This window comes from Athene cunicularia (assembly GCF_003259725.1).
Source record: "Athene cunicularia isolate RWA chromosome 1 unlocalized genomic scaffold, athCun1 chr1_part2, whole genome shotgun sequence".
NCBI classification, from domain to species: domain Eukaryota; kingdom Metazoa; phylum Chordata; class Aves; order Strigiformes; family Strigidae; genus Athene; species Athene cunicularia.
In genome coordinates, this window is record NW_020799092.1 from 21953043 (window position 1) to 21979848 (window position 26806).

The 26806-nt window shown below is 44.4% G+C and overlaps 1 protein-coding gene across 1 annotated transcript in view; it reads right to left on the reverse strand.

Annotated features, from left to right (window-relative positions):
- Positions 1-1644: 1644 nt before the first annotated feature.
- The window catches only part of LOC113491066 (alpha-2-macroglobulin-like), a 32543-nt gene continuing 7381 nt past the window's right edge, over positions 1645-26806 (reverse strand). Inside the window, exons 5-28 of the mRNA XM_026867708.1 lie at positions 26546-26566; positions 23458-23626; positions 21487-21571; positions 20655-20778; positions 19813-19927; positions 19566-19675; positions 18612-18767; positions 18108-18335; positions 16400-16463; positions 15110-15252; positions 14610-14759; positions 14226-14396; positions 13413-13512; positions 11878-12004; positions 11383-11611; positions 10264-10390; positions 9555-9676; positions 6938-6989; positions 6235-6318; positions 5930-6106; positions 4945-5029; positions 4265-4421; positions 3078-3183; positions 1645-2124 (exon numbers count right to left, since the gene is read on the reverse strand). Coding sequence (XP_026723509.1) covers positions 2087-2124; positions 3078-3183; positions 4265-4421; positions 4945-5029; positions 5930-6106; positions 6235-6318; positions 6938-6989; positions 9555-9676; positions 10264-10390; positions 11383-11611; positions 11878-12004; positions 13413-13512; positions 14226-14396; positions 14610-14759; positions 15110-15252; positions 16400-16463; positions 18108-18335; positions 18612-18767; positions 19566-19675; positions 19813-19927; positions 20655-20778; positions 21487-21571; positions 23458-23626; positions 26546-26566 — 2940 coding nt within the window. The 3' untranslated portion in view covers positions 1645-2086. The remainder of the gene's footprint in view (positions 2125-3077; positions 3184-4264; positions 4422-4944; positions 5030-5929; positions 6107-6234; positions 6319-6937; positions 6990-9554; positions 9677-10263; positions 10391-11382; positions 11612-11877; positions 12005-13412; positions 13513-14225; positions 14397-14609; positions 14760-15109; positions 15253-16399; positions 16464-18107; positions 18336-18611; positions 18768-19565; positions 19676-19812; positions 19928-20654; positions 20779-21486; positions 21572-23457; positions 23627-26545; positions 26567-26806) is intronic.

Below are 26806 nucleotides of genomic sequence, written 5' to 3' on the forward strand. Positions count from 1 at the left end.
GGGAGCCCTCCCCAAAGCACAGACACACATCCCTTGTGTCCCTACTGTTCTGTCCCACTGTGTCGAGGAAATCAGGTCATTAATCAAAGTACCGGCCATTCCCCGAGGCAGTGCCTGACATAGTTGCCTCGAGCCTCTGGGGAACTTGTCAACCCGGGATATGCTGGGGGGCTAGTGCTTGCCCTGGTGAGCCTCAGTGTGCTCCCACCTGGGTCGCTGACTCCTCCCATCTGTGCCACTGATGTGTGAGGTGGCAGGAGGGAAGCAGCTCACCTGGGTGGAGGAGAAGCCTCCGTTGGGATTCTGCTGGGCAGTGATCCACTTTGCAATCAGAGATGCATAGGACAGCTCCTCCTGGGAGGGTGCCGGCTGCCTGGTGAGGTGAGCAAGGAGCACGTAGGCTGTCATCTCCACTTCAGCAGAGGGAGCTCGGTAGCGATAGTACGGGAGATCAACCTCCGGCTCTTTCCCAGGCCGCTGCCAATGAACAGACCCATCTTCACAGGAGGCAGGGAGCGCAGAGACAAGACAAGAAGCAATTATTAGTAGCTATTGCAAGGGAGCTGTTGATCCGGCGCCGGTGCAATTGGGAGGACAGAGCCTCCAGGATGCATCTGTCATGCAGGATGAAGTGGGAAGGGTTAGGTGTGGACTCGCTGCAGGTTTACAACTAGTCTGAGACTGCTGAGGCTCAGTCCCCAGGCCTGGACACCACTTTGTCCGAGACTCCAGATTCACACAGACATTGATGGGCTCCAGCACGAGCAGAGCACCAGGCTGGCATTCCTTGCCTGGTTCAGTAGAGGTGCCGGTGTCGGGCACTGACAAGCTCTGTGAGGCAAAACAACCCAAAGAATGTGACCAGGGCTTGAGAGTCCCCTGCCGGCAGAGACGGCAGAAGGTGCCGGGGGTATTTCCTTCACAGCCCTGCTACCCAACGCTTGGGCAAACCCGCTGTCCGGCCTGACTTTACCGGAATGCTTGTGAGTCATAACACGATTTCCTGGGAGACTCACAGCTTGTGCTGTGGCCTCCAAAATGGCCTGTATGCTCGTTTTCTCTCTCAGCACATCCAGGTCTCCTCTGATTTCCTGTCCTACGTGCTGTGCAAAGTCTTTGCTAAGCAGTGCCTGGTGTGGCAAGAGGAGCGGGCTGAGCAGAGACGCTGGCAGAGCTACCCTTTAGTTCAGCACCGGTGCGGATGGTGCCTGGTGCTTCCTGATGGACTCCTTTGGAGCAGAGAGGTGGGACTGGGCACTGAGAGGGAGTTCTCAAGAATGCATCCCCTTTGCACAAGTCCTTCCTCTCCCTCCACCTTTCCCCTCCCACAGAAGCCATTTCCTGCAGCCATTGCCCCACCAATAAACGCCATTTTTTCAAGGGAAGATGCAAGGCGAGTGGATTAGAAGGAAGAGGTGTCCCACCAGGAGCACTCACCCTTTTTCACAGCTTCCTTTTCAAGTGAGCCAAGTAATGCCTTCCGCTTCTCCTCCTTCCCCGCCAGGGCGAAGGCGTACGCCATCAGTGCCTTGGTGTACACGTGGTTTTCTTTCTCATCTGCTGCCGTTTCCAGGCAGAACAGAGCGTTACGCACCACTGCGTGCTGGGTTGAGAGAGGGAGAGACTGAGCTGGAACATCCAGAGCTCACACTGAGGTCCATCTTAGAACAGGAATTTAATGTTACCTATGGACTCTTGATGTCCCCACTCTCCTGTCTGCCAAAGATTGTGCCATTGTGTACTCCTCCTATTCAGGTCCAATACCCCCTGTAATGAATGGGCAGCCAAAGGCTGTTCCTTATCTTGTATATGATTTTCTTTAATACATCTTGCTGTAATGTTTTATCCCATTTTGATTTAAAGACTGTAAAGATTGGCTCTAGTCCTTCTGCCTTGAGAATAACTGCTGACCTGATTGTGTCTCAGTGCAGTGGGAGCTCTCTGATATACTTCCCCTCTGTAGATGTACTGGATACTTGCTTTCCTCCTCTAACTATCACCCTGAGACTGCTCTGTGCTTTCACCTTCTGCTCTGTCCTTTCTTTTTGATAGTTTAATTTTTCAGGGCCTTCATTTTGCTGGAGCTTCATAACATAGCTTCTAGTTTGGAGGTAAATTCTATCTCTGTACAAGGAAGAATATTTTTTTTTTCTAATTTCTGGAATATTTTTTGTGACATGTTAACATCAACAATGTGTGTCTTTTTGAAGCCATATTCTCCAGTATGGTTTAAGAGTGCAATCACCACAGCAAATCAAAATGTAGCTACTTTACATAGCTACACAGTGTTGCTTAACAGTTACTTAACAGACACCGTGACTCCACATACTTTCTGCAAGACACGTGACTATTTCTCATTTGTGATGGAAAAACTGATATAAAACTGAAGCAATAACACTGTTGGGGTGGGGGGCATGCCATGATCTGAAGCCTAACAGCAGATTTACAGTTTTAATCAATGGTCTAGAAGGAAAAGACTTATTTTTCCTTGGCTTTGTACTTTGACTTCAGTGAGTGTCTACTAGAAGACGAAATCTTCTGTGGTCACTTTTGGAGAAACAGTTAAACTGCTTTTGAGTTTATTCCCCAAGTGTTAAGGATGAGGATTTCCCATAAAGCAAGCTAGAAGAGGCAGAGAAAATGAGAATGAATCCTTGAGCATGCCACTTTTTTTACAGACCTGTGCTGTTGTGTCAGCACAATAGGCCCATACAGGTGGTTCATCAGGAGTTTACTATTCCAACAGAAAAAAAGGGTTTTTTTGCAGGTGTAGAAAACCTGTTTGGCTCATTTCAGAGATTTAAATACATAAATATTTAAATATTATTCAACTCACTGTTAATCCAAGCTGTACTCTTTTAAAGGAGCAAAAGCATGATTCTCCACAAAAGAACTCATAAAAAGATTAAGTGAAATGTGTATATGGGAGACAGGATTGGACAGGGGAGGAAAATGGAGGAAAAGTGTTATTCCAGTCTAGCCTTGAATGGAAAGAATATTCAGACAGGATTTCTTCTTTCAAAAGGTAAAGAGACCTGATAATCTAGGGGGCCACTACTAGGGCAGGCTAGTACCACCTGTGACTCGGGTTGGGGTGCAGATACGTACGGTTACAGGCAGAGGAATCTCCAGCAATGCAATAATAATGTAGGCCGTCAGCGTGATCTCGTCGTTCACCCCACCCTGCAGGAAACCACAAAAGTAGATGTTGATCCTGCACAGCACCACTGGTTTCTTCATGTGCTACATATCCCAACTGGAGGAGTTTCAATGAGGCCAAATGCCGGGGGCTGCCCTTGGGCCACAACAACCCCCAGCAGTGCTACAGGCTTGGGGAGGAGTGGCTGGAGAGCTGCCAGTCAGAGAGGGACCTGGGGGGTGATTGACAGCCGGCTGAACAGGAGCCAGCAGTGTGCCCAGGGGGCCAAGAAGGCCAATGGCATCCTGGCTTGTGTCAGCAATAGCATGGCCAGCAGGGACAGGGAAGGGATCTGACCCCTGTACTCGGTACTGGTGAGGCTGCACCTTGATTCCTGTGTTCAGTTTTGGGCCCCTCACTACAAAAAGGACATTGAATGACTTGAGCGTGTCCAGAGAAGGGCAATGGAGCTGGGGCAGGGTCTGGAGCACAGGTCTGATGGGGAGCAGCTGAGGGAACTGGGGGGGTTTAGTCTGGAGAAGAGGAGGCTGAGGGGAGACCTCATCGCCCTCTACAGCTCCCTGAAAGGAGGGTGCAGAGAGCTGGGGATGAGTCTCTCTGACCAAGGAACAAGTGATAGAACAAGGGGGAATGGCCTCAAGTTGCCTTCCCTTCAAGGGAAGGTTCAGACTAGATATTAGGAAGCATTTCTTTCCAGAACAGGTTGTTGGGCGTTGGAATGGGCTGCCCAGGGAGGTGATGGAGTCCCCATCCCTGGAGGTGTTTAAGAGTAGAGTTGACACAGGCTGAGGGATCTGGTGTAGTTGGGAACTGTCAATGTTAGGTCAATGGTTGGACTGGATGATCTTCAAGGTCTTTTCCAACCTACATGATTCTGTGATATCTACATCCTGCAGGGACAAATTCTTCCTAGACTCCTTCTCATGGTAAGTCCTCAGAAGCTGCTGTTGGCTTCTTCCTGCTTCTGTGATAGCTCACATATATAACTCCCCATCCCCTCCTCAGCCCCCAAGTGCTGAAATAGTTCTGTTGGTCCCAGAGCGACTTATGGTCAAGTTCCAACCTGACAAAGCCCACGTGGAGCCAACCAGGCAGACACATTACCTTCATGGCATTGTTCAGGAGCGTCCCAGAACTGCGGAAACAGCCGTTATCCTTCTGCTTCTGAGTGAGCCAGACCAAAGCATCCTGGATGTGCTTCTCATCTATGAAGATGTGAGGCCGGGCCTGGGCAAAGGACTTAAGGACAAAGGCTGTGAGCCTGAAAGAGACAAAGGGAACTGAGACATCCTGAGATGCCCCTGTATCCATCAGAGGTCATAGGGCCCATGTGGGCATCGCTGTTCTGGAGGAAAGCAGAAAGAGACTACAGGGTTTGATCACAGTGGGCTGCTTGGAAACTGAGCTAGCTTAGCGACTTGGTGAGATAGGGATGAATGCTAAATGGGGCCTGCCATGCATAGCTCTGCAGCTTGGTGGGACGCTGGGGATTCATTACCATCTTCTGCTAACAAGAACTAGCTAGGGCATCCTGCAGGTCACCCTCACTTAAGCTGAAGAAGTGTTTTAGGGGAGGTAAGTAGCTATCAGTGCAGCACTGCAAACCTAAAAAGCATCTCCCTTAGCATCCTTCCCTGCTCCATTATCCCACATGATTATCCTATGATGTCCTGATCGCAATTTCATCTCCACTTCTATTTCGAACTCCAGAGTGAGCAAGCACAAGAGAACAGTGAGGAAAGGGAGGGCATGAAGAGCAGAAATAAAAAGCCAGTGGTACTTACCAGGTATTCCCAACTTGCCCGTAACGGGGCCCAAATGTGCTATAAGAACCATCCCAGTGTTTGTACTTCAATTGCCGTTGATAACCTGAAATGGAGAGTGGAGGAATATTTTAGCTGTCCCAGGACTTTTCAAGGAGCCATGCAAAGGAACTGTAGTAGACATGGGACACAGTGTCCCCCTTCTAATGGTAGAAGTGTGAGCTACGCTGCTCAGTGTTACCATGCAAGTTGGGGCAAACGCACAGCTCCGAGTACATCCATCCTCGTGCTCCTCCTTTCTCCTAAAGCACCTGGAAACTGGGTATCTGTGGTCATTGCCACTCTCTACCCTAGAATTTGATGAAGAGAGGTAAATGTACCCCAGACTCGAAAGAAATGGTAAAACAGTTCTCAGAGAAGAACTGAATACAATGGTGAGCCCCACACAGGATGGTGATGAAGAAAACAGGATCATTTTCATTGGAGGAAGTGCAATTTTTCTGTGAAATAGCTAAGTAAAACCAGTTCCTTGTTAGTCAGCAGATACTCACCATGTCTATATGTACCAATGTTATGTCTGCCAGCGTGTCCTAGCTAGTGTGTTCACATTCTAACCTAGTCAAAGGTGAGTGACACTTCCTAGATGTTAATCCTAAGGAGTGTCCGAGATCTACATAAGCAGCTTACACGATTAATGGTTACAGTCTGATTTATGTATTTCATACATCCGTTCTTACGGAGAGAACTCTTGAGTTATTGACAGTCCTGGACTTTTTCTTTGTTCTTGTTTGGATGTTGTCCTCTCACCCTGCACCTCCGCCTAAGCACAGGATTCTGTCTTATAGATGCTGTATTATATACACTTGACCTACCACAGTATCATATTCCCTCTAGAGACTGCACCAGGACATCCTCCCCCAGATCATACATGCCAGTGGCCAATAATGTCCTTACCCTTGCCAAGGGAAGGAATGAACAGAGAAGCAAAAGCCATGTCTCAGCTCACCGCTCACTAAGTATCCGATGGCCTTGGATTTCACCTCCTCACTCAGCTGTTCTGTTTTGTTCAGATAGTCCAGGACGTAGATGTTGGGCGCAAACAGGACCATGTTCTGCTCCCCACAGCCGAATGGCATCTGGAGGAGCTGGTGCAGGTTCTGCATGGCAGTGCCCATGATGTCGCCTGGGGAATGGGACAATTTCTGGTGTGAATTAGCACAGTCCATGGCTTGCCAATAGGCTGAGCACAGCCTGAAGAAACGTGACAGTGCTTCAAAATAGCATGTGACACTGTAAGAATGCTTCACTTACCTAGTACTGAGAAATATGCTCTGGCTGAGCCATCCACCACAGTCTCTGGGAGAACCAAGGAGATTGTCTCTGATATTAACTTTTCTGGGATAAAAACCAGATCAATTTGGTTAAAATTCCAGACATATCTACATGCATGGGTAGCGGCTAAGAGTGTGAGACACCTCTGCACAGGGGTTTCCTGCCTTCAACCAATCTATTTATCTGTAATTTTGTTGTGGAAGCTTCCCATGCTGCAGAGTTTTTGCTGGGCCTGCAATACCCTCATACACAGACTGTCATGGACTTCTCTCACCTGGCCTTGACTGACAAATACACTTTCCAGTCTATTTTTTATCCTTCTTTGGTGCATAGACCTGGGTTACTGCAGAGTCAGGTTTGTGATTTTATACCCACTGGATTAAAGATGTTAGAGATAACGCTATTAAATCCCAGGTATTGTCTCCCTACAGGGACCTAGCCAGCCTCAGTTCCCGAGGGATAAGCTTCTGCCTCTGTAATTGCAGGGACCGTTACAGCCTCGGCTCTTCTCCTTTCGGAAGAGTTAGTTTCACTACCAATTGGACATATATCTAGTTTGTTCAATTTTATCAGATCCCTACACCTTTCTTCTCATAGCAGAGCATTCACAAACCTTGTCTTCTCCCTTTGCCTTTAGTATCTACCTCAGCAAAGAAAGTCTTTGAAAGAAAAAGGCTCTTACCAGATGCACAGAGCACAGAGTTGTAGGTTGTTTCCACCTCAGTTCCTTCCGGCTTGGGGAAAAAGGCAAGAAAAAAAGCAAAAACTGAGAAACAACAGCAACAAAAAAGAAAAATAAGAAATCTCAAGAGGGAAACTAAAAGGGGCTCTAAGGAAATTAAATACTTATAAATTCTCCTGTGGTAATAACTTCATTATACTGAAAAGTCTTTAGAAATTGCTTACAAAGTTTCTTCTTCTGTATGCTAAACTGAGGATAATGAAGGACTCTAATATACTGGCTAATTACAAGCATGAAATTTAATACATGTTCTTTCCTTTCTTATTACTGAGGGAGGCCCTGTAGCTTCACAGGTTATGATGCAGATGGTAACACGCAAGAAAGTTGATGTTACTGACAGTGCCAATAGAGCCATGGGGCTCTGTTGTCCAAGGCACTACCCACCTTGGCCCAGTCCAGCAGAATTCTTCCAACTGGGATGATGGCTGAGTGCCTGGGACACTGGTAGGATACGTATGCAAGAGCTGTGATAGGTGGCAACTAGAGCACTCCAGTGCACCCACAAGTAACATGTTACCACACCCAAAGTTTTAATACATGCCAGGGTCAACTGGTGATTGTATCCCTCTGTGTCAAAAACTTTTAGCCTAATTTTTGAAGTCAGAAAAGAAGCCCTGTTTTCTGTTGAGCTGGTTGAACACATTCTGCAGAAAACTCAGGAATCAAATATTTACTAGAAAATGTATTTTGTCGGAGTGTATTTCAGTGAGATCCTTGTATCAATTTTTTTAACCTCAAAATAGGAGAGTTCCCATTGCTTCACTACTGGTTCCCAACTTTTGCCAGCTGAAAATTTTTTCCAGCATGTAAACAATCAGACCTTCACTTTCTCACACAGTTAAAATACATTGTCTCTCATTCTTCAGTATGAAAAGACAAAGATTAAAAGAGTAGGGGGAAAAAAATAAACCAGAAAAAGCTAAATGCTTCTGTTTGAAAAGGCACCTTCTTGTTTGTTTCAGTATGTCATTCTGAAATGCAACTAAATGAGAAATCCATTGTTTTGTTTGATTTTGAACATTTCAACAGGAAATTAAAACATACAAACTGTAACTATTTGAAAGATTTTCCTTTCCAGTCGAGACATTCCTGGGTGAAAAAACATCCTGTTTCCCAACTAGCTCTCAGCAAGGCTTGGTTTCCCAAGGGGGAAGAGGATGCCCCAGGGGCTCTGGCAAACTCCCTTCTCTCTCTCTGGGATGTCTGCTGCAGGGGATATTCAGATCAATATGTCTGGGACAATGGAGCTGCACCCCAAGCAAGATCACATTGTATCCACCCCTGCTAATTAATTGTTCAGCCTTGGATGCTAATCTCTGATTCTATCCAGTCAGGGTTTGCTGTAGATTAATTACCTTATTACAATAACAGGATAAAACCAGTAATCTCTCAGACACCCCAACAGAAGTAATTTTAATGCTTATTCAGTTATTTTCACTCTGCCACCATGTGGGAGGAAAGACTTTACATTTCTGATCTTTCAGTATCTTCAAAGATAAACGCTCTTTTTTTTCTGAAGGCATATATGAAATGAAGATGCTTTCCTGGAATGTTAAACAGTTATTCATGCCCTGATGCACAAAATGCACTTTTACATTCAAATTAATTTGTAAGTAAGTGAAAGTAAAATAAAGAAAAGCAACCTAACAGAGAGGATTGTTGTTCCATCATTATGTTCAGGTTAGCAAAACATTTTCTGAAGTTATATATTACATGAATCCTAGCTCTGCCTTACCGAAAATTGGAATGTCTGCAATGTAAGGAGTTGCAATGTTATATATAACTCCTGACTTAATTTTGTTAAATGCGATTATTCCTTCCTGTCATGCATAGGATTGACAATATTATGTCATCTGATATTTTATAGATTTCACTATACGACAAGCTAGTGCTCTTTGTTTGCTATTAATAATACGGGGAGTCTTCTACTGTGGATTAATTTTATGATTGGCTATTTATCATGGGAGAAGCTGTGGTTTTATCATTGCAAAACATTGCTTAAGAAAAAGAAATGTACAAAAGAATGCGAAAATTAAAAGTTAGTTTTTGAACATTCTTAGAAGTGTAATAAAGCCAATTCAGAACAATGATGGTAGTTTTGTTTGGAAGTATCTGTAGATTGTCGTGGATGTTCCATATTCTGGAGTACTGGCTGTGCTGTGCTGGAGGAGATGCATAAGGTTTCTGGCAAATCTTCCATTTACAACCTATCCCTATGATTTATTAGAGGTAAAACCAAGGAGTTCTTATTTATCTCCCAGCTGATGTGCCTGGGACAAACCTGTCATTATTGCCTGACTGATTATTTCTGTCCCACTGTGTAATGTAAAACCATGCTTTTACTATGACGTGGCGACATTGTGAGTTACGGGCTCTATTGGCCCGTGAGAGATTTATCAATGCTTCTTTTGTAAAAGTATGCAGAAGAAGGGTCACGCAAGCCATTATTGCTGCTATCATGGCTAAAACAGAAGACCTTTACTCTGCAGAAATTGTTTCTGTGGAGTGTGAAATTATTATTACTTTTCTGTGCGACCAAACTCAGCAGCCCACGTACCTCCACCAGCAGCTGCCTGATGACCGTGTCCTTCCGCCCTTTCTCAGGGGTCTCCACGATGGCGTTCCCACAAGGCTGCTGGTTCTGCAGGGCCTCAGTGCTCACCGAGAACTCCACCTGCCCTGGAGGAAACAGGGGTCAGCCAGCCCTGCCGGGCAGAGCCAGGGAAACACGGGTTTGTGTTTGTGCTGGGCACTCTCTGGTGTCTTAGTGAAGATCTTCCAAGAGAATGAAACTTGAGAGAGTGTTTTATCTTGATCCAGGCCACCTCCTTTGTGATGGCCACCAGAGCAGGTGCTAGTCCATAAGCAAGAAGAGTAGTGGAAGGGCAGGTCTTGTAAATCAATCTTGTTCTGGGAGGCTTCAGAGAAAGCAAGCTTTGACTGAAATATTTCAGACCCAGCCACTTCAAGCTGAAACATTCTCAGCTCCATAACAGGAATGAATGAGTGCTTTGCATGTATTAAGGGAGTTTGTGATTTCTAATCAAATGTTAACAAAACTATGGCCCATAACACTTAAAACAGTCTGTTTAGGGCTTGGAAAAAACATCCCAGTGTAGTGTCTCAACCTCAGAGTTGAACTTTGACTTCTTACATTGACAAGACCCTTCCAGACAGGTTTGGAGTCACCTAGCTCCTCACACCAAAGATCTGATGTCATCCACAGATATCTGATCCCAGTATTTTCTTGTTGCCTGGTCTCTTACCTAGAGATCTTGGTGTTACTGCCCAAGCCACAGTTTTCCTTTCATTCACGCAGATGCAGTAGGATTCTTCCTGCTTCTCTACCGGAGTAGCCAGGAAATGAGTAGATTCAGCTAGAGACACACTGACCTGCCAGTTGCACAGAGAGGTATAATGAAGGTTGTAATTGCAGAGAAGCTGGGGTTGCTGGAGACAGTGCAGGACATGAAAACAGGTAGTGGAGCTGGTTATACCATGGGACTAAGAACTTATGGATGTGGCAGAGCAAGAACCGGGTGATAAAATGGGAAAAGAATGAGATGTGTACAATTGTAAGAGATTGGGGATGTAAGTGTAGAGAACAGGACATGTATCTTTGGAAAGGAAATAAGATTCTGGGAAAATGGAGAGCATGGATCTGTTGTGTGAGTAAAGGCAAAGCAATGACTAGAAATTTTACCATGAATAAAAGACCGCCCTCATGATTAGTTAGGTGAAGAGGTAAAACACTCGCAGTGGGGAAGCTACTAAGGGAACAAGGGGGAGTGGAGTAAGGACCCTAGAAATATCAAACAAAACAGGAAAGACAGGGAAATAAATGAGAGTGCATTGCAATGGCTGGATCAGTGCGCCTCTTTTCAGCTTCATTCCTTTTAGAACAGAAGTTTGGGTTTTTTATAAAAAACTGAGCAAAGGGATTTTGTTTGAATCACCTCCCAGAGTCTCTCTTCTTCTTTGTTGGTGTAATAATGCAGATAAGGATAGTAAAGCTATATAGATCTGCTCTGAGATGTTTATATGAGATGAGACAAAAGGCTGAACACAGGTATCCACCCTGGTGAACCTGGAGTCTGTGAATAACCCAAGTTTCACATTTCTATAAGACAATGACATATATTTGTGATGACAAGGCCAGGGGCCTCGTCAGCAGGGCTTTAGGTTCCGAGCCAAATGCAGTTTTCAAAACTTTGTAGGAGAAGCATGTTCTCCCTTTCTTAAATACACCAAGATTCCTACATACATACACCTGTATGAAATTATAGTCAGAGATCAGTCGCCTGGCTTGGGAAACCATGTTATAAGTGACTCAGTGTAGCCTTCCCTAAGCTGTCAGACCGAGCAAAGTTGTGAATGTCTCTTACCCTGATGCAGGCAGCCAGGTAGTTGAAAACGGTGGCTTTCAGCATGAAGGACTCACCACGCACCACAGAGTAGGGCAGGGTGAGCTCTACAAAGAAGGGCTGGAAGGCTCTGAGGGACACTGTTGGGGACAGGCCAAAGCCCGTCTCTGCCGAAGTGCAGAATGCATTGGCTTTCCACTCGGTGATGGTGTCAGGGATGGTCACATCTAGATCAGCATTTCCCTCCGAGCTGACGAGGGTCAGAGAACAAGATTTCAGTATATTCTGGTGGTTGTTTACATTTTTCTCAGCCTACTGAACAACACCTGCTGACAGTAAACTCCTGACCAGCTGGGATATGGGCACTGGCTTTTGCATGTCCTCCCAAAGCATCCTATACTTAGTGACCTTGAAAAATCTCTCTGTCTACTGAAATATCGATATTTCCATTTAGGCTTAAATATCTGCTGAAGTTTTGCCCAAGTGACCGCACTCTACGTTCCCATAAACACTTACTTCACCGAAACTATGTCCCAGATCCATGTCTCAGGGAAGTACTTCCGAACGGTCTCCATGGGATTGCCAGCACCCATATGATCTGTCATGTCATCATCAAACTCCTCAAGCAGATTCAATGCAGTGACTAGTAAATTTGTTCAAGGATAGAAAGAAAGGAGAAGACATGTCAAACTCCATTCTAATTCAGGGCACTTTCCCTCCAGGTAGTGGTTATTCTTAGCTAAAATTTTAAAACTGAAAGAACAATTTGAAACCTTGGCCACTGGATACAAATGTATTTCTCTGTTGTCATCTCAGTATTTAATTTTTTCTAATGTTGCTGCTCTTCTTACAGAGATTGGATGGGGTTGAACATGCTTCCCCCACTGCCAGCAAAGCCAGCAGTTCCAGAAGAGCCATGTATGATGATGTTATTGAGAGTACATTTTTATTGCAATACAGAGTCAAATGTGGAACTTACTGCCTCTGGATGTTACAGTTGCACATAATTTATTACATTTGGTTGAAGAATTGATTGTGTATATACATGACCAGAAACAGAAGCCACACTTAACCTGCCCTTCCTCTATCTGAGATTCTTTTGAGATGAATATGGGTCTTTACATCTCTGGCTGGTTCCAGAACGGGGAGATGCTTTCTCATACTGTTGCATAGTGTTGTGCCTTATGAAAGGCTTTCCATCAGCCTTAGAAGACTTTACATCTTCTCAAAACAGCCAGCTGTCTCAGGCCATTCTCTAAAAACAAACCCTGCATTTCAAAACCAAAGACCTGATCTGTTATGAATAGAAGACTAGACGCTATCACCAGACCAAAAGCTATCACTTTTTAATAAAAGCTGGGATACTGCACGAGAAAAGTCAGTGACTGGAAGTGGTACAGATGAATGTTGTGTTATAGGTGAGTGTAGCTTTTCTAATCTGAGAACTATTGAGGAAAAAAATGTATCATTATTCTGTCTTCACAGTCACTGAAGCTGCAGAGAAGTGATGTGACCTACCCAGCCTCTTATAGTCATGTGAGTGGGAGAATTGGGAACAGAACCAAATTTCTTAGCCTCCGGTGGTTAAAATATCTACCCATGGAATTGTACCACCTTCTTGTTTGTCTTGGCCCACTTTTGCCCTAGCTGTTCCTCTAGTTACTGCTGGAACGTGACTGCCTAGGAGTAGAGACTTCATTTTTTAGTTTTCTATAGTTGGACTCAAATCTGATGAAAAAAAAAGCCACTACTTGGAGCTGGCAGGCTGGTTTAGTGCCTACAGGATCCCTGCTGTAGGAGCTGGCATGGGAGTCACCGAGCACACGCGGTTCTAGTCAGGCATGCCAGTCTAGCTGGGGATAAGCAGGCAGAGGTGGAGCAGTTTCATATTTCAGGACTGAGTCCAGAAGGAGTGATCCTGAATTAGCTCAACATATCTGAACAAAATCTGATCTGTCTGGTGTAATTAATATTCAAAGAAGTAGGGGGAAGGAAGGAAACAGGGTGGTGAACTTTAGGTAGTTGTGGGGGAGGTAAAATGAAGGAGGTACTAGAACCACTGTAACTCCTTTCCATCACGTGTCCTGGGTAATGCTGGCAGATTTCAGGCTTATGGATCTTGCTGCTAGTGAAGACTTTTAAGCCCAATTCCTAGTAAACAAAGAGAAAGAACAAAAAAATATGCAAACACACTTTTGAAAATAAACTATTTTTAGTATGTGAAGAATAGATGTACTTGTCTGGTATCGATCAGAGTAACAAAGGTTTGTATGTAAATGCCAGATAGGGTGGTTCAACCCAGATGTTGAGGCTTTAGCATGTTACACTCCTGCTAAGGCTAAATCCTGGCAAGATCAGATGGAAAGCTAAGGCCACAGGTCTGCCTTGGGGACATCTGTCTGGGTGAAAATGACACGTGTGAAAAGCGTTAGATTGAAGGTACCCAAAAAGTCTTGTGCAGGACTCTGTAGATGGGCATAGGTGGTTTTGTGTGTTATCAAAGAAACTGGCAGATTATTAAAGACCTATCTACACCAGATAGAGAACATGCATGACTGAGAAGGGAGCGTTTCTAGTATTATGGCACCAGAGGTCACTTCTCAGGACTGTTTCCTTACTCAAGCCCATTTGCAGGTGTCTCCACTAGCAACAAGGAGACTTTCAAAGTTTTAATGGTTCAGAGAAATACTCAGGTACCATGGGCTACACAGATGCAAGGCCTGGGCCTGATTATTATCTTGTGTGCAAAAGTTAGCAAGCTCACAGCAAATTTCATTAAAAAGCCCTTCAGAACAGGTGAGAAGAGGAAAGGAGACTGAATTCCAAAAAGGAATAACAAAGAAAAACTAAAGGCTGGCACTTACTTTGAGAATGTCATAGGCATCACCTTCACCGTCAGGAGAAATGGGTATGTAGACAAATCCATTTAATAATATGTTGTCAAGTGACACACAAGGATTTACGTTGTCTTCTTCCAGGTAGTAGTCCTTGAAGCTATAACCCCGGATTTCTTTCAGTGGGAGAAGATCATACACCTGGGGAGATGCAAACAACCAGGGAAAAATGTGGCAGGTCAGCACTCACAGGCACACAGACACTACCTAACACTCCATCAATAAAAGCCAACTTCTAAAAAACAAGTGTAGTGAAAGCAATTATAAAAATACATGGCCCCTTGTCTATAGCGGTGTTAACAGGTACTTGGTTGGGATTTGTACTTGCTCATTACCAGAACAGACAAGACTTACCGAGGTGGGAGAGAGCTCATCTTCGGGCTTCATAAGGAGAACGCTCTTGTCCACGGCACGGAGGGCACACAGGGACCTTGGTGAGGTATGGAGCTGTAGCCTTGTGTTGGAGGCAGGAAGACCTTCCTTGGGTACAAAACTCAGTCTGACCTGCAACCCCGAAAGGAAGTTAAAGCAGCCACTTTTCCAGATGCTGTTGCATGCTTTTGTACTGAAGCCTTGTGAACTGAGCTCTGCTAGTGCCCTGCAGTTCTTCTAATATATATTCAGCTTTGACCAATGTAATCAATAATGATCAATGCTTCTTATTCTGTCTTGCTCCATTTTTTATAGTTATGGCTTTGTCCCTTATTCTGGAGTTTCAGTCACTAATCCTCAGTTAACATCTGGTCAGACCATTCCATGAACCCATTGTGAATTCTGCCTCCATTCTGGCACTCATAACTGAACTACTCGCCTCAAGAGAAACATGGGTTGCATAAACCCTGACTTATACTCACTTTATTAGGAAGGCAACTTTCAACCTGGAAATCTGCTGAACTGGCGATGACTTCCCCACTGGGTAAAATGGTATACACAAGCATCCGTGCCAGGGGAGCAATTGTTGCCTCAACAGGGAAGGTCAACTGAAATGTCCCATAAGCTATCAGAGAAAAAAGGCTAAGCAACATACAAGAAGTTCCAGTATATACATTTGCCTTCCCCAATAAAAAAATCAAGTTCACTCATGCTGAACATTTTTAATTAGGAGGGGCAGGAATACGTGACTGAAGTCTACGGCTGTTGCTGAAGACATGTGCATTCAAATAGTGATGGTGTAATAGCCAAATGAAATGAGTTTGGTGGGCCTCTACATGCCTTCAAGATTTTCCCTAGTTAACATCTAGCATAATTTTTTGATGTTTTCAACCCTTTTTTTCCCCTCAGATCTGTAGTCTACAAAAAATAAATGAGGGAAAAAAAGTAGAAAAAAGGGACCACTGTAATGGGTGTCAGCAGTCAAAGTTGCAGAGTGGCTGGAAGAATAACTTTGTGAAGTCACTGCTAAACACCGGACTATCACTCCAATCACGATGGAAAATGTCACTCTGTGTTGAAAGACTCTTTCTTGCTGGGCCTGAGCTTCATGTCACAATCTAAACAGGGTGATAGCACATGTCTTGATATGAGAGAGGGTGTTAATTTAGTTACTGCCGCTAGTAAGGATGCAGAACTTCCTGTGAACATGCAACACCTTTTCCTTCCCTCTACTGTTTATACCCACTGCAGTGCAATTCCTTGTCATAGAGTTCCAAAATGTGTCCCTGGTCTTATTGTTGAAAGACTTTAAAACATGCATTATAGCCAGTCTCAGTTACCAAAATGTGTAACCCTTGGACGTTTATATGAATAAAATTAAATGTATTGGGGGGTGTGTGTTTGCCTGCTTGTAAGGGAGAAACAACACCCAAAAAATGAAGGAAAGTGAGAGAGAGAAAGAAAAGGAGACATGCCCTTCTTCCTTCTCACCATACATGTGAGTCTCACAACACTGGTAAGCATCCACAATCTGAATAGGGTAGAGTGGCCAGCAAAAAGTGTTGGTTTGAGGAAAAAACGATCAAAACTTTATGCATGTTTTTTGTTGACTTAAAAAAAATTTTCATCAAAGAATAGCACCTGACAGAACCCAGCAAAACTAACTCAAGTTACTTAATCTAGAAAGATTTAATTTTGAAAATACATTTCTCTATGCCCCCCCTGACCCCAAATTATCATCAGAGAGGCTAAAAATGCATAGTTCTGCTCACCATCTCCATTGTTCACAGTCAGATCGTGGGTGTCTTCTAATATAATGCCTCCCTTGGCCATCACCTGTGTGACAGAGAAATCTTCCTGTAATTGTTGCTACCGATGTTGAAAGGGAGGAGAATGAACATTCACTGGGTTAACTGCAGAGTGTGAGTATGAATAGCACTGCCAATGGTGAGCAAACCCAGGAAGATATAAGCAAGTGCCAGAATGGAATTTACCAGGTCTTTGGAGACAGAAATATTCACTCTTAGGAGGACCAATGTTTCCTCATTGGTCAGATCTGTCTTCCCTTTTGTACCTATTTCGTATATAGATCAGGTTCTAAGGCACTCAAGTTTGGGGTCATACGCGTATTTCTAACAATTTGGAACAGACTGAGGATCAAAAGTTCTTCTCATTCCACTTTCAGTTGCAAGGTGAAACAGTCTGGAGAAAAATTTAATCAGGATTAGTTTCATAACTCACAGAGTTGGAATAGAAGAGCACAGACTGTAAATAAGAGTTTGAATAAGGTGTCTGAAGTCAGGCAGTAAACAATAGCCTGAATCCTACCTGCAGTTTCCTCATTTCTAGAAAAAGTTTTTTCACAGTCAAACCCACCTTTTATACAGTTACTTTCCATGTAGGATATCTATTCCATAGCACCACATTTTAATTTCAAGGTGTGGGATCCACACCTATAAAAATTCCCTCACTGTTTCATTACCTGCTGTATGTATAAACTTAAGTTTCCCAGGCTACCAGGATAAACAGGAATTTTGTGCTTCAATTTATTGTTAGCAGTCTTGAAAATAAGCATATGGACATCTTTACCACAGGTTTCTGTTATCTTTTTTTGTAATCTCAGTCTAAGTCCTCCCCCGATGTTCTGTACAATCCATCAGGAGTGTCTGTTCCACTTATTTCTTCTAGTTCTCCAAGGTTACTTTCACTTCTTCTGCTAGTGTCATTAAATGGGATAACCAGGAAAAAAAAATTAGGGGGAAAGAAGTTCTATTTGCATATTTATCTGATTCTTCCTGTTCTCCCAAGTGAAACTGATAGATCGTTGTTCAGTTGCAGCTGAATTAGTCTCTCTTATCTGCCCTCCAGAATGAACTAATTCCCAGTTTTCAATGCCAGCATATTGCAGTCTGTTCCAATTACTGTGGTATCCCAAACTTTCCGTCATTGCCTGATACACAGCCTAAGCTCTAAGCTTACTGGGCTTTTCTGGTAATGTAGTTAGAGGTGTTGCTTTCGTTTCAGTGGTCAGATGACTACCGAAGGACAAAACTGAGTAGGAGACAGCTTTCCTCCTCATCTTTCATCTTCTTGTTGTGAGGTGCTGGTTTCTGAGCTGTGACTGTATATGAACCAGAATTTGGAATGGGGGAAACTGGGAGTGGAGTATTATGAAATGAGAGTCTTGAATGGCTGCGCCCAAGACAATGCACTCTCCAGCAACATTTTGTCTCTCTTCTGTTCTTAATAAAACATGTACACCCTACCCATGTCTGCAGACAGAAGACAACATGAGAAACATTACTGAAATGTGTTTAAATCCCACTACCACAGGCCAAACTTTCTGCTTCAAACTCACTCTATCATTACTGGCTAAGGACTGACCACGTAGCAGTGCTGTGGTTACTCATCATGTAACGTAGCTATATGTGCCATAGTGCTCTCTGGCCATAGATCAAAGTAGCCACAAATAATTCTTACCAAATAGTAAATGACAATTTTCTTCTGCTCTCCTATGGCCTCTGGTGTGAAGATATAGTGCACCTGGATCTCCGTGGGGGAACCGCAAGTTAATGTCTCAGGCTTTGGCTCAATTTTGAGGAAGCTCTTACTGGGGGAGTAAAACCGATTTATTCTGCGCATGGCATGCTCATATGAAGGTGTGATCCATTCGCTGTCATAGCAGTTCAGTTCAGGTTTATGATCAGCCTGACAGAGAAGAAGAAGAAGTTCATAGCTGACCAAAACCAAGTAACAAGTCACATGAAAGTCCACAGAAGAAACTGTGTATGTTTTATGTTTCCCATTCTTAGAAGAAGGTAGAAAACATACATAGGAGACACACAGAGGAGAGGTGACCTGCCAAGAAATTTGATTTATCTTCCAATTGGCAGAAAGACTGATAACCCATGGATAGATATTTCCCCTGCTGATCAGAACGACAGAGGCTTACCCCAGTTCCTCTGCCCTGTCTCTGCCACTCACTCGGATTTCCAGGGAGGCTTGTGTGAAGGTGGTAGTGTCTATGGAAAACCAGGATTGTCCCTGCTCATCTGTAGTGTAATTCCCTTCCACAGAATCCACAGAAATTGTGATAGTTTCATTGGCAATTGGAGCATCAGTGCCGTCTACCAGCTTCACCTAACAGAGCAAAAACAAACTTCAGATTTTAGACTAGAAACAGAAAATAATTCCCAAGTCCTAAAACCTCTTCCTTCTTTTTCTCCTTGCCAGGCAGGATGTTTCTTTACAGAGAAGAACAGAAGACGTGGACATGTGTGAGGTGAGTCCCGAGTTGTCTGAGGCATCGACTGAGAAAATTCTCAGCAAAACAATCTGATCAGTCCAGGGAAGTTATCTGTCAGGGCCCTAAGTTCCTCAGTAGGTTTTGATTCCCCTCATATGGGACGTCCACCACCTGTCATTTACCTCTTGATTCAGGAACTCTAAGTTCAGGTTTGTGCCTTGCTGCAGTCCTTGCCTACAGCTACATTGGAGGTAGACCTACACCCAGCTCTTTCTCCTGCTGTTCCCATCTGGTTAACTGGACTTTCTTGGTCCAGCTCAGCCTGGACTCATCACCTCATGTTGTCTGGTGGTCACTGGATTGTTGGTGGGACCTGTTACTATCACTACCCCTGCTCTGCTCAGTCTGTTTGGGTACTGTGGGTCTGTGTCCTTGTGGATGAGGTCACTACACCTACCTGCGTTGTGGTCAGAACTGTGTCGGAAGAACAGGGCTTCTGTTCTGTGCTAGGCTGATGTCAGGAGGTTCATGTGTCTGTTAGACTGTCCCAGCTATCAGTAATTCACCTGCCTGTGCAAAGGCAGAGGAAGGTTGACCGTGTCATTTGCACGCACTGCTATTCCATCTGATGGAATTCTGCACTTGTGGGTTTGCTAGGCCGTTCACTGTCCAGGGTCTCGGAAGCTCCCTACCTTCCCAAAGAGGGGAATCCCTGGTCTGTACAGAGTGTCCAGCAGGTCAAAGCTGATTTTGCTCATGACAGGTGTGATTCCACAGGAGCCTGTTCCAGTCATCTCTATTCCTGAGAGAGAGAGGACAATAAAGAGGGATCGGTAATGAATAGCAGCATTTCTAGACATGTTACCTCACATTCCTCATCTTTGCCAGGCCCTCCTGTTATGGCCTGCCATCACTTTGCCACTTCCATGTGATACGTACCTGTGCCATCTTCTGTGATTTTGCCTCGTACCTCAATGTTCATCTCATATCCCCTCCGCCGAAGCTGAAATATCTTGGTCCTTACTACAGCAGAAGCACACCCACGAGCATCTGCCTAAGCAGGGGATTGGAAAGAAAATAGGAATTCCATGAACAAATTTAGTGCCTTGTGGGACAGGAATAGATAACCCAAACCCAACATGCTTAAATTCTGTTCGTGAAATTATGTTCTAGGTTGTCTCCAAGGCCAGAACTTGTTTATACCCTGTTTCCTAGTGTTTCACCCACACATTTTCTGTGTTCTGTGAGATACTTGACAAGTTCTTGAGGTTCTCCAAGGTACACACCAGTTTTCTTGCTAACTCCCTCCTTAGTTCTGTTTTTCTTCCTGTTTCTTCTGTTGTCTTCACTCTCTTCCTTGTTGCCCTTTCTCCTTTCTCCTGTGTTTGATGCATATACAATACTACTTTCTTGTTTTCTCCTCATCTTCTTTGCTTCTTGCTCCCTGACAGTCCCTCCCACAGTTACAAAATCATTTCACATATTCTTCTCCCAGTTGGGGATCAAGAGCAGGGACCTCACAGCTGTTAACTAGAGATTTGTCACTAGTTTCAATGGAGTCAGGGTTTCAGCTGTGGGATTTTCTTCATCAGTTCTGTTTCCAGTTTAAAGACTCACTTCTTACAAATGCCTTCTTCTGAGAACATCTACTGAGAACTTTTGCCTGAACACAGTGCTATCTATTTCTGATGTTCTGCTATCTCCCAACAGTCACAGATTGGGCCTCCCTTAGCCAACCTTGCCCATTACCCATAAGAAAGCCCCTCACCTTTGGGACTCACCTGCTTAGTGAATTCTTCACAAACAGCTTCTGCTTCTTTTCCATAACAATTTGAAGCAGAATGGGAAAATTTCCGGCACACTTGGACATGCACCAAACCAGGAACAGGTTTCCCATAGGTGTACCTATGATCACAAAGTGTTAATACGTTAGATGATGAGACAAGTAGTCAGTCATACTCAGACACATCTGCCTGAAGATCTCTGTGGATGACTTCCTAATATTTCTTCTTAAAAGCTGACTAATCTGATATTTTAATGATTCTAGTGATTACATTTCCATCATTTCCATGTGAGATTTTTCCATCATCAGAATCTGTTCTAGGTGGGAGGTCTCTGCAGGAATGCCGAAGATTGTCTGAAGAAAATTATTTCAGCCAGGAGTATCCTTGTATCACAGACTGCTGAAGGTTCAGTGAAGTAGAAAGACAGCCAGAGGCTCAGGAGAAGCAGTTTACAAATTAAAAATGAGAACACTGGGTTTGTGCCACCTGTTTAAATGATGTCTGATCTGACATCTCTGAGTATTTGAGGTTTCAGGATGGGCAGAGAAGCTTTAACTGAAGAAATGTTAAAGACAGAAAGAGAAAATGTATGGTAAATTGGGAGGAGAGAGCTGCAGATCATTTTGGAATCATCTATTAAGGAACATAGAGAAGACCCTTCACTTTGCCTGTTGGGGCCAAGTAGGCTCAGGATTGGTAGGGTGGAAGAAGCCTGCACTAGAGGTCTGGGAAGACTATGAAAGACATTCCCCAGCTCTTTTTTTGGTCCTCAGCAGAAAGGAGAAGTGAAGGATAAGCGAGAGAGATTTACTCTAGCTCTGTGACTCACAGACCACAGACGGACACTGGAAGCTCCTTGTCCTTAATAGTGATCATCTTGGGCAGCTTCACCAGGACCTCGTACTTGGGCAGCACTAGATGGGAGAGAGAAAGTCTGATATGAGAAGAGTGAAGGAGAGCTGTGTACTACACAGCAACCCCAACACAGAGCCAGGATCATCTTAACATGAACCATCACCTATCAGTGGTCTTCAGTTTGGCTCTGCTACCCCTTCCTTAGGTTTTCTCAGCCTTCACCACTGTTGGGGTTTAAAGGGAATTAAGGGGGGCTGTAGCCCTTACCTTCCCTCCTTTGCAGAGCATGCTCATGGGGCCCCATTGGCACCAGACAGATGTGTAAATCCCTTACATATCCCCACTCAGAAGGACACACTGGTCCTGAGTGTTGTTTTACAACACATAATTTGAAACTAAGACTTGGAGCAGCACATTCATCACTTTTGTAATTTACCACATTGAAAAGGCTTGAATCATTGACTGTCTTGGCTGTTTCTTACTGTCCTGGAGATCCCAGGTTGCTCTTAGGCATGTGAAAATGTTCTGCATGTCCAGACAGTTCTAGTGAACCTAGCCATCAACTCTCAGGTCTATATTTTCAAGTAGACGAGGCAGCAATAAAGCCTGATGTAAAGGTTGGCAATTAAAAGGCATATTTGCTCCTGAAAATTAAAATACACACATCTTTCCATATTGCATCCTGCATCACTAAGCCCCCAACTGCTCAAGCTCGGGATTGAACTGAAGCATGTAATGGCCTGCTTCCAGGTGGTGCACCTGAGTTTTTTTTCACAGTGAAAGGAAATAAGAGGAGGGAGGGTGCACACCCAGACCTAGGAACTGGAAAGAAATTCTGGGTTATATAGTTTAGGCATATTTGCTTCTAGGATGGGAGGCAAAGCTCAATGTCTCAACTTCGGGACATATTTCCCCAAAAGGCTGTGAGAGAATTAGCAATAGGGGAGATTCAGGGGAATAAGACTAAAGAACAAATAAAAGAAAAATAAGTTTAGTGTGAGGCTAAGAAAGGGCCATACATCTTTGATTTGGAGGACATTCGGAATAAGAGGCAGAGCCCATCTGTCACCATGGCAGGCCAACGCGTATAGCCTGGTTTGTGTTGAAATTATTGACCATGTCCATACTAGCCACCATGCCTGACTGTACCAAATAACCCAGCTCCCATGGACTTCAGTGACAATCTTCTTTGGGTTGCACCTGGTTTCTTCCAGAAACAGCAGGTTCTGAGCAACATGCTGGGTCATTCAGGCTCCGGGGGGAGCCTGGGAGTGCAGAGCACCAGCCAGTGGTCTCCTCAGGTGCACAGTCTAGCCAGAGTACACATCTACAAACACCTGAGAAATTTTGTCACAGAACTGAGGGTTATGTGCTCCCTGGGGCAGCACATTTCTTCTTACTCAGTCTCTACTACTAGACTGTTTGCATCTGCTTATAACATTTGTGGAGTGTTCTTCTTCAAACTGAAGTCTTCTACCAAACTTGTTTTCTGAGCTTTTGTAGAAACAAGGCAGAAGAGAAAAAAGAGAGAGGTCTACAAGTGTATAAATGGAACTGATGCAGATGATGCAGTAAAACAGAGTTACCGAAATACTGTTAACTCTTACTCCGTATTTAGTGCTACTTGCAAGAAGCTGCTGACCGAAAGGTGACTAAAACAAAGTTGGCTGAAGTCGGTGCCACAAGCCATGCAGAGGAAGCCTGTCAAACCCTGTACTCCCAAGAGCACAATGAGCAAAGACAAGCTCAGGCAGGTAGCAGAGATGCCTTAAAGTGAACAACCACCTCTGATACTCAGCACTTTCTGGGTCAGCCCCTCTGAACTCCACTGTCTATGTATTCAGTCCCTCCCTTCTCCAGGACATTCTCAGAAACCCCAAATTGAGGGGTCACAGTAAAGGCATTGATGCCAGCCCCACTTGCAGCCCATACCTCCTCTCCTTACCGTATTCCTCCACGCTGAAGGAGTGCTCCACGTAGGAGGTGAAGCTCTTCTGCACGACTATTTTGTAGGAGCCTTGGATGGGATCTGAGGTGAGGGGGAAGGAGAGCTGTGCAAGGCCGGTCTCTAGTTCCACCCCTTGCCACTGGTACACACGGTTCCTCTGGGGATCCTGCAGGTGAGGGTAACTCAGGGTCACAAGGCAGTACAGGAGGCTCCCAGGGACAGAGCAATGGAGTGCCCAGTGTATGTACATCCCAGCTGAGAAATGCCCAGCCATAAATATTCAATAATCTGTGAGGGTCTGTGAGCACTTACCTGTCAATTCTGTGTAACTAGCACACAAGAAAGCTTTTTAACCCTGAAGGTCCTGTGTTGTCTCCCCCTCAGCTCTATCTGCATGCTTAAGAGGGATGGGGCCAGGAAGCTGGGAAAGACAGACTGTCAAGGTAACATGGCAAAGAGATGCATAGCAGGAGTAAGTGGAGCACAGGGAGAAATGAGGGATGTTTCAGTCTCCTTCACTTGCTATACAGCCTGCTAAAAGGTTTTTTTCCATGCCTGGAATAGAGACCGTCTGAGTAAGAGTGCATAGTCTGCTGAGGAGTGAGACACCTGATCTATCTGTGGGACAGAGGGATGTAGGTGTGTAAGAGTCCAAAGCGTGTAGTAGGGTGGGAAACTGGGGACAGGAACAGAGGAAAGTATATCCCACATATGTGCATCCAGCTAAGAGTGTCTCCCTGCCCCTAATGCTGGAGCTGAAATCTCATCACTACTACAGCTGAGTGTTGCTCATTACAAACTATCGATAGGCTGTGCTCCAAATTCATCACCTGAGTCCCAGATTTCTTGTAGAAGTCACTGAACCAGTGCAGTGGTGCTGCATAGTTTGATGCTCACTTTTCAGGCTTCTCAGCAGGATGGTTAATGTTTACAGTCTTTTGTTTTCTGCTTGCTCCTTGCATTGTACCTTGACTGTCACCAAAAGTCTGTTTACTTTAGATTGGTATGTGACTCAAGGTATGTGACTGTGTACATTTACTTCACTGAGATTTTATCTCAGGGTTTAGGGAAAAGGGGATGTGAATGACATCCCACAGCTGGAGGTCACTGGTCAGGGGGCAGAAGAGGAGGCCTTCTTCCCAAGAGGAAGGAAGGCACAGTCAGTAAAATGCATCCTATGGATCTGACCAAATCCTCTTCATTGTCATATTTCAACCCTGCTGAAAAGCTCACCACTTCTTGTGAGGGACACATCCAGGCTTCCTTGGAAGAGGAATTCAAGAAACTGTTTACAGTTGGGCTTGTGAACTTGTTGCCATTTCTGTCATGTATTTATAGGGAAGGCCTGAATGTCAGTTTGTTTGCTTTTCCTCAGAAACACTTTTTTTAAAAAATGGCAGAAGCAATAGGTCAGGATAATAGTTCAGAAATAATAGGCTCATACTAACTCCTGCCTTTGTGGCTGGCTACGATCAGGTAGTGACATTAAGGGTGTGGGCTGATGAACATTTATTTCCTTAGCACTGCTGACCTTAAGCTGTCATCTTTCTTCACTCCTGCCACCCTTTCCTTTGGGCCAGTCCAAATCTCATGCAAGCATGTGGCAAACTTCACTGGCAGTCTGATCTGGTCGAAAAAAACTCTAGAGAAAAATGGTGAATTTGCTGCCAGGTTGAGTGTCCCACTCTACAAGACTGCCTTGTAGACATCTGTGAAATCCAAACAAAGGGCAGTGCTGGACTGAGAAAGAGCACTGAGGAAGGGCGAGGTGATGATGGGGATGGAGAACAAGGTCTACATAAACTGGTTTAAACAGCCTGGACAAACACCGTACCCCACAGGCTGGAGCTGTAAACACAAGATGGCCTTCCTAGTGATTTTAAATTGAAGCCCTTCATGGTACTGACACACACACACACACACACACACACACAAAAAAAAACAAACAAAAAAACCCCACCAAATTATTCAGCTTGTTGAGCAAAAGCATATGGGATTTCTGGAGGCAGTGGCTAGGATTTATTTCTTCTTGCTCCTTCCATGAAAATCCTGTACTCAGTGAAGTATTGGAAGGGAAAGGACTTGTTCTACAACCCCATGGGAGAGCCTTAGCAGCAGGTAGTTCTGAGATGTTCTTCTCCACCTGCTATTCCACACCACACACTCTCTTACTCTGCTTTCTCCAAATATTCACAGACTGTCAGTGGCCTACCAGCCCTGCAGCTCTGTTCTGGAAGTTTGCTGACGGGCAGACAGAGTGACAGCACTGTGGCAGGAGGGTACAAAAGAGGAGCAGAGCCTGTTCCTGGCCCACCTTCTGCCTCCCCAGTTGTGACAACACCCCCAACTCTAAGAGAGAAATGATGCGGAATGGAGACAGCAACCCCAAGCAGCAAGGAACAATGACAGGACTGACTACATAGGACCCATAACCACCCAAACCAGATTAACATTTATGCACACCAGTTTCAGCACTCTCTGTACTGTTATCATGGCTTCAGGGTGCATTGCTGGGTCCTTCCCATCAGGTTTTTTACCAGAAGATGTCCCAGATAATATTTGTAAATTTTGCTTTATCAGTTGAAAAAGTGAATACTTGAATGATTAACAGAAACATCCTTCCTATTAACTTTTGTCTGTCACTGAAGTTCAACTGTTTAAAAAAAAAAGAGCATGCTTGGGAACGTAGGGGACATCTACTTACATAATTCTCTTTCTTTAGTTTTGTTGGGTTTTTTTAACACAGTTCTGTGGTTTCAACCACACTTGGCAGACAGAAAATCCTAGTTCTGCTTGGGAAGAGGAATAAGCCATTCTGATATAACCTCTAGGCAAGTGTTACTCTGTTCACAGCATGGCTTGCCCTGATTAACTATTTTGTTCCTACAGCACATTCCCCGGTCAAAGAACCATTGTCAGAACCTATTTTGATGCCCAACTGCTCAGCCTTCTTTTACACAAATGAAAAAAGTCATGCGCCCATTTTTTTCCCTTTCACCTCAGCCTGAAAACATCACTGTGGGAGACTACTACCTCTGTGCCTGCACATTTTGTTGGAATAATAGGCATGTAGTTATCCACTCACCTGAATATAGACAAATGGAAACTGTGGGGAAAGAACAAAAGAAAATCTGTGTTAGAAATATTAGTCACATAAGGATGGAAGCAATTTCCAGATTTGGACTGAAGGGCAGAACAACCTTCTAAGAAGTCCTTTGAGTTCTTCCTTTTTTTTTGTACTTGCTCTGTTTCCTTAGTTCTTCATGGCTAAGGGAATCTCCTCTATAATATTTTAAAGCCCCAACTTTTTGTTTTACCACAATATGAAAACGTAACGAAGGAAGGG